At 49.0% G+C, this 8,035-nt stretch overlaps 1 protein-coding gene across 1 annotated transcript in view; it reads right to left on the reverse strand.

Annotated features, from left to right (window-relative positions):
• Positions 1–415: 415 nt before the first annotated feature.
• LOC144139714 (uncharacterized) overlaps positions 416–8,035 on the reverse strand; it is a 12,807-nt gene continuing 5,187 nt past the window's right edge. The window contains exon 4 of the mRNA XM_077671996.1: positions 416–792. Within this exon, the coding sequence (XP_077528122.1) occupies positions 504–792 (289 nt within the window). The 3' untranslated portion in view covers positions 416–503. The remainder of the gene's footprint in view (positions 793–8,035) is intronic.

Consider the following 8,035-nt stretch of genomic DNA (forward strand, 5'->3'; position numbering starts at 1 on the left):
TTCTTTCAAAGGCAGTTTTGCATATCTTTATCAGTACTCAGTAAACAGAACTCCTGTTAAATGGAACTAATTTTTACGGACCCTTGAAGTTCCGTTAATCGAGAGTGTACTGTATATCCAAAGCGATAACGTATCCTTAGATGCTTCCACGAAATATCATCCTCGGCGAAGGTCAAAGTTCGGCAGCCAACGTGCATGTACGCACTGGCCTAGTTTGGTACATCACGCATTGTCGCTAGAGTATTGGCCTCGCCCTTGGAAACATAACGCAGGAACTTTAAACCCGGCACGGTATATAAAAGAGGATTTAAAAAAGGACGAGAAGGACATGAACGAGATTACTCCCGGAACCCAGGTTGCCGGGATTCCTGTGAGCAGACAATCGTTTACACAGCCGTGCTATTGAACATTTTATTTGCAAAATAAACTGGAGATAGAGCATTGTACTTTCCACTTTTCAGCCATTCCTGCCTTTCGGAAAGAACTTTCATCGTGTCAGGCTACTACAGGTCAGAGTCCTTGACGTCCTCGAGTTTAAGGAAGGACCGCACGTGGCGCCAGCAGTCTTCGTTCAGGACGTCAAGACGCGGACCCCGGGGTCCGCGCGCTTCGAACACGAGCTCGTTTTTCACCACGCCAGTGAGCCGCATGAAGGCGAGCATGGGCTGCATATCGGCCAGGGACCGGCGCGCCATGGTGGTCGCCTCGGCCTCGCTCACGGACGCGAGCTTGGCGATCTCTTCCGGGAGGACGGGATGGTCGAAGACCCACTCCAGGGCACGGGCACCGCACCTGTGAGAAAAGGGAGACCAGCACCTCTATTACGGCACATAAAAATTCGCCGACCATTAAAGTCTGTAAAGGTAGATGCTCAACGATGCTTGAGTCGGAATTATACGAGGCGTCCCCGTTATGGAAACAGAAGAAAAGTGAAATTCAACATGGGTAACGGCAACTTGTCTAGACGACGAGACTGTAGTGATGGCTCCTATGCCGCCTGTAGTGTGTCTGCGTTATCTGGTGCTGTCCCCCTGAACTGTCAAGTGCACTCTGAACGTGACGTCACTGGTCACATGTGTGGGATATATATGTATGCTGGCGGCATGGTATAAAGGTTGTCATTATCTCGCCCGGATCTTCGGTGGCTCAGTCCCTTTCCAGGTTCATACGGCAGCCGGGCTGCGCTTGGCCTACTCCTATAGGCCGTAACACGACCGCGACCGCCACCCCGCGGAGCCGGAGGGAATCAGACACGCAAGCGCTTGGAACGCCGACCGAGATAAGGTTGCCTGAACGTTGACAAGGAAGACGCTGGTCGAACAGTGGCGAACCTTTAAGAAACATTTCTTATCTCCTTGGGACTGCTGATCCCCCGGGGAATGGCGAATATTGAGAACAAATCGACTCTAAATGCGTATCCAGGTGATGAGACCTCTAGACTGTGGGGACTTCTTTGGCGGCCCTGCACAACTCTGGTCGGCAGCTCTGCCCTCGCCATCCCCGCTCACCGAACGGCCACCGGCAACGCCACCTGAAGATGGTTTCTTATCTAGGTGGCGTTGCCAGAGGCCGCTGGGACTTGTTGACCTCGTCGCCCGGAAGATGGCGCGAGGGGATGCGGGGAAGTGGGGCTGTGTGCGGAAGTGCGCGGGGACGCTCTCCCTGTTTTTGGGACCCCGAGAGGGACGCTTTGGTATGTGCCCGGACGGGAAACTACGGAGTTGGCCGGTGTTGCTGTCTGTCTACTGCCATGGTGTTAGCAAAGTAGCTACTTACACAACCGCAGTATGCCTCATTCTTCGACCTACCGTTGAGAGCAGGTCCACAAAACTAGAGATCCAAATGAATGTTTTGAACGGCGTTCGACTTTGACGGTGACCGCGTGGTAATAGCGCAAGCGCACACGGGTGCATTCGTTGTCCAATGCCTCGCGCTATAAAGACACGTAGCTTGTTGTACGCACACATGACAAATCCAGTCGAACCTCGAACGAAGTAGTATCGGGACAGTGAATTCGTTCGTTATATCCGATATCCGTTCTAACAGTAGCGCTAAACATCGGTTCAAACCAATCGGTAATCTGACTCGCTCAGAAATACTGGATACAAAAATGCATTATTTTAATCTTCGAACCCACTATAAACAAGGTAACCCTCATCTTTCTCCTTGTGGCATTTCAAGCTCAGTGAACCAGAATATGATACAGGAAATTACAACAGCTGACAAAACAGGCCTGCGTTCTTATTTTTTCGACGAAGGGTGTGATCTTTGTTTCGTGGCTATTCACAGCGCTGAGCTGGATGAAGCTTTCCAGAGTGTCCACGAACAAAGGGGCCTTTCCTACGTCTGCAGTTTCGGACGCCGGGAGTTTTAAGTGCAATGCACTTCTTAAGCGACCCTCAACCTGCGTCCACCGGCGATGTCCGCATAGCATACCCACGTGGGGGATTGGCCAGGAATCTCCTCGTCTTCCTTGGCAACGGGGGGAGATGGGCGCGCGCTGCCTGGCCGCTGACATGGCACATACCCACGTGGGGGATTGGCCAGGAATCGGGCGTGAGAAGGGCTAATGCACCCGCTTAAAGGAGTACTGACACGAAATTTCAAAGATGGGCGCGCGCTGCCTGGCCGCTGACATGGCACATACCCAGGTGGGGGATTGGCCAGGAATCGGGCGTGAGAAGGGCTAATGCACCCGCTTAAAGGAGTACTGACACGAAATTTCAAAGCTCAGATCCGCTCTAGCAATCAAGTACAACGACAACACAAATAGGTGTCTGTGAATAAATGCATCTTTCTTTCTTTGTAGTTGTGTGTGTGTGTGTGATCTCTCTTTCGCGAACATTACCGAACCGCGCAAATTCAACTCGTGCATTCGCACTTTCACATTCTTCCCCTCGGGGAAATGCGGGGATTTTTTTCCAAGTAGCTTCTCAGCCTACTGCTCAAATATTTCTTCGTTATACCAGATAGTGCGCGCGGCGCTCACAGTTTTACCTTCGTTATAAAAGAATAAGTGTCATTGAAATGAAGCGTGACCAACCAAACCTCGCATTTATAGTTCGCTATAACCGATAATTCGCTATATCGGTGTTCGTTACAACGAGGTTCAACTGTACATGAAACCGTAGCCATATAATTTTTGCCTAAACGGCAACGCTTAATTCATCTGCCAAACAATTTGAGAAGACGCCAGAATGACCGCGTCTGACGGCAGAGACAGGCGAGAGCGAGCACGAGCACACACGCATGCATGGCATCGGGTATATTTTCAAACGACTAGAAGAACGGCGAATTGGACGTGTTGGCATACGTCCATGATTGGAAAAGCGCTGTTCAAAAACGAAGAGAAACCAACAAACACAAGACGGAAGGCTATTATCAATGTAATTTTAGTTTGGAAAATGTAAAAATATAAGTATAAGGAGCAAGAATCTGCGTCATCACCAAAAACATTGATAGCGTCGATTTGAAACATCACTACCTTCGAACGAATGAAACATCGATGGCAGACCGCAGGAAATAATTACAAAGCGAAAAAACAAAAAAACAATCAAACTCCTACCAAAAACGCAAACTCCATGTATCTGATAACTGACTTGTGTTTCTTGCTCCGTCTTATCTTTGAATAGCCTTTTTTCCAATCACGAACGCCAACGCGCCGACGCTACACAGGCGGTGAGGCACGCCGTAGTGGAGGGCTCCGGATTAATTTTGAAGATCTGGGGATCTTCAACGTGCGCCGAAATCTCGAACACACGGGCGTTTTTGTTTTTCGCCTCACCAGAAAAGCGGCCGCCGCGGCCGGGAATCCAGCCCGCGTCCTTGTGCCCTGCGGCAGAACGCTTTAGCCACTGAGTATTTTTAGAAGTAGGGGTAGCAGCACTTTCAATGTGAAATTATAGGAACGACGTGAATGTCGCTTCTGGCAAGGCTTTGCACGCACATGCTGACACCTTACTCAAGAAGTAAAACGACCACCGCAGAGCCTTTCTGGCGCTGTAAAAAAAAAAATAAACCACTAACAAAACTACTGGTATTGTTACATCCCATAGGACTAGTGAAAGAACAACGCTTCCATGGCGGTTCAGATGCAAATACCGGAGTTTTCGTGCACGGGGACAACGATGTGTCGGGCAAGAAATTAAAATGCCACGCGCCGCCGGTCAAGTCGGCTGTGTGCAACAAATGCGCCAATATTCCCCATGAGGCAGCGAATAGGCGTTTTCTAGTCAGCACAGCCAAGCGACGCATGGCGCCATCTGGGGGCATGTTTGAAGCTATGTCCACGTGCTCCTAGGCCTCAATTTAACCGCTCAGAACCGCTTGCTCTCGTAGTTTAATAGTTCCGCTCCTGCGAAGCGAGCACCTTAACCCGGGTTGAAATCCCGTTACCGTTTTTTTTTTTAACTTTCAAGTTGCTCTGCGCCCTAGCTCATCAGCTCTTTTTGTTTTGTGAACGGTCAACTCAGCCATTCTCAATGCCTACAACATGTCTACATTAAACCCAAATTAGCAGTTCCCTACTCAAATTTCTCCATTAGCGATTTGCAAGACATCATGGTCTTACGCACTCCCAATTCACCAAACTGGTCTGAAAAGCAGTGCTCCTAACTACAAGGCCATCTCACTCGCAAGCGTATGTTGAAAAAATGTAGGTAGCTCACACTAACGCGTAAGACTTCAAGGCAGCGAAGCTGGACGCAACAGTAGCGTGTTTCCTCTTTTTCGCCTCACGGCGTTGTTTGAGCGTCGCCGCTGTACGAGCGAACACGGCTGTATGTTCGCCCAACTCCAACGCACACGACTCTGCGCGCACGTCGGCTTCCTTCGTCGCGCGCACTTTTCGCTGCGGCGGCGGCGTCCTCGCCTCCCTCCGCCAGGTAGCGGCACGTGCCCCGCGCGCTTCTCAGCTCCCTCGTCGCCTATCTCTCCCCGCCATCGGGCGCTGGTCCGATCCGGGCGCTTGCGGAAGGAGGTGTGGTTTGACCCGTAGCGCTCAAGGTCAGAACTGGTCACCCCGCGAAGACTGCCCGAGGTAGTGTACGGCAGCTTTCGCTACAAAACCTTAGAATACATCTTTTTACAGCTCCTTTGTTAAGCACCCGGAAAATGGTAACTACTGCACGCAAGCTCAACATGTCTTTAGGTCCGGTCTTTCGTACACGACGCGATTACTAGAATTCAGCCATAATTTATTTTGCAGTTTTGACCTTGGCCTACGAGTTGATTGCGTATTTTTGGATTTAAAGAAGTGTTTGTGTACCACATAATCTTTTACACAAACTGTTCTGTCTTGAAATACATACCAGCGGAATTAATTGGATCACTTCTTATTTTTGGTCAAGGTCTCAGTATGCTGGGATAAATTACTATAATTCAAACCGAGTTGACGTTACGTCACCGATACGTCAAGGGTCGGCATTAGGGCCTTTGTTATTTGTTGTTTCAACGCCGCCTGTATTAACATTGCCTGACGCGTCGCGCGCTTTTGAATGGGAAGGGTAGGGACGCTTAGTTCAGGCCACGGCCGCTGGATGAGAGCGCACGCTGGATGAGAGCGCACGCAAGGTGCGGCCTGCCGCGTCGCCCGGATTTCAACGGGCGAGGGCGTGAGTGGCGGTGGTTACGTTTGCCGCCGCTTGACTCCCTCGCGGCGCTAGCGTTCGGGGACTGGTTTCGGGACGGAGCGGGGCGGTCCCCGTAGGCGAGCGCTTGCACCGACTGAGAGAGACAGCCAGCGCACGGGTTTTAAAGATGCGGTTGTCCTTCCTGGGCTACTCAACCGCGAAAACTATCTGTCCGTATGTATGTAAGTGTGCCAGTCTGTCGCTCGATCCAGCCGCCCGGCCGTGACTGAAGCAGCCAGAAGCTAAAATAATTCTTGAATGAGATATAGGCAATACATTTTAAATCTAACAAATCTATAAAGATGCTCCATATTCGACAACATTGTTAAAAAAGATAATATTCAACAAAAAGATAATAACCACCGGTTAGCTTTGTACAAAGCGTCTCACACACAGCACGTAAACCGCGTTGCACAGTTTAAAGCCGCAAGTTCTTTAGTTACAGTTCAAGCGGCAGGTATTTGGTGGGACTTTATTCGTCCGAAATTTCAAAAATGTCACCTTTTCTCGGGAAACGCGGTGTCGACACACGGGAGAGCGATGAATATTTGCCGGCGACGGATTAAAGCTTGCCTAAAGACACTTCTTTGCAAAAACATGCTGGCCGGGCGGAATGCGCACCTCATAAAACGAGGACAGGCGATAGGATGGTCGAAAAAGGATTTGAAAAGACTAGACATTTTGCTATGCGTGTCTTTTTTTTTTTTTGATACACTTATACTGGCCCGATCATGTCTTGCCGCGCATAGAGATTTGGTTGTTTTATTTTCGCAGGCACGACAATGCCTTTAAACGCGCTATGAAAACTTGATTACAGCTCGAGGTTGTATAGAAAGAAAAATAAATGCACCGTGCTGTGTTCAAGAAACAGTGCGTACGCGGTCCACGTTGCTAAGCATTTTTCAAACTTTGCGATGAGAACAAGCGCTATATCCTCCGTTATTTCACCGCCGATTTAAACCCATACGCATTTATCCGTGAAGCTAACGGCCGGGCTCCTGGAGCAGCACCAGTATGCGCTCAAATTAGCGCGCTTTAAAGACGTTGCGCTAGTTTTGATCTGTGAACATACTGCGCTTCAATTCGAATTAATTTTCGTAGCGTAAGAAAATTTTCACATACGTTATTATTACGTCAGCTTTCTTTTTTGAGTACCCTAGCATAATCTCTACGTAATGCAACAAGTGCAATGCCTTGTATCTGCACAAATAATGTGTAATTCACGCAGTTAGAACAATTAATAATTATGATATTCAAGATGTACAATTGTTGGTTTAAAATAGCAAAGAAAACAAGAAAACGTGAAGTGGAAAAGCGATGTTCGAATGCTTACGCATTATTAGGCAATTTTTGGAATTTCTGTACAATTTCGCTTTTTTTCTTTCGTGTCCGGGCAAAAATTTAGCTTGCCAAGCTCGCCAAATATTTTTTTTTAAGTTTTTTGTCGACCCGGAAATCCCATCTGCTCTCCTTAATTTTTTTAGAGGCTACAGGGAAGAAGTAAAAATATCAGGTAGAAACTGCAATCGCTTTTCACTCAACTGTATATATATATATTATCAAAATAAAAAAGGGCCGACATGATATTAGTATTACTTCATAACTACATAACGTGTAATCAAGTCATATGTGCCGTGAGATTAATACGAATTGGGGTGTTTTATTTAGTGCACGAGGAAAAACGTACATAAAAGTTGGTTACGTCTTAAACATTGAGAAGTGTTGGCACTCATAAATAACAAGCGCCGCCACAAAAACATTGTTTCTGCTTGTCGGGAATTTTAATATATTCTCTGCAGTCGCAGCTTGCAGACAAAACGTAAATCTCTGCCGTGCGTGAGGTCACAAAGAGCATGCCGGGCGACGTGAGACACAACGACACAGCAATGCAAGACAGAAGGCACACTATCAACGCGTAATGCTGCTGCTGTGAATGGAATTTAACTTCCACCTTGACCAAATTAAGCTCGGCCGCCGCTAATCGTCTTTGTCTTTTAACAGGCGTAACATTAGTGCTGGCAAATGCCTTATGCGGAACGTGGAACGCCGATGATAAGCCCACACTTCGAAATAAGCGGCCCAAAAGCCGGCGTCCCGCGGGCTGCGCTCACCGCAACCAGTCCCGGAACGGTGGCGCCGCCGCGGCAGCGATGGGTACTAGGCACCCTCACGCCGGTTTGGGAGCACGCGGCAGGCCGCACGTCAGTGCGCCTCTCATCCAGCGGCCGTGTTCAGGCACTGATCCGCTATGTGGCGCGTGCCGGCGGACATCTCGCCTTACGTCACTGCTCGCGAGTCGCGAACGCTGCACCCACTTCGACGACGTGTGTCTGTCAGCTTGCCTGTTGGGCTTCAAGGGCCGTTTCGCTTACATCTTAGCCGTGACGGGGCGCTAGTTCTGTGGC

The sequence above is a fragment of the Haemaphysalis longicornis genome, unplaced genomic scaffold, assembly GCF_048455015.1.
Source record: "Haemaphysalis longicornis isolate Haplotype H1 unplaced genomic scaffold, Haemaphysalis longicornis Haplotype H1 scaffold_5, whole genome shotgun sequence".
Taxonomy (NCBI): domain Eukaryota; kingdom Metazoa; phylum Arthropoda; class Arachnida; order Ixodida; family Ixodidae; genus Haemaphysalis; species Haemaphysalis longicornis.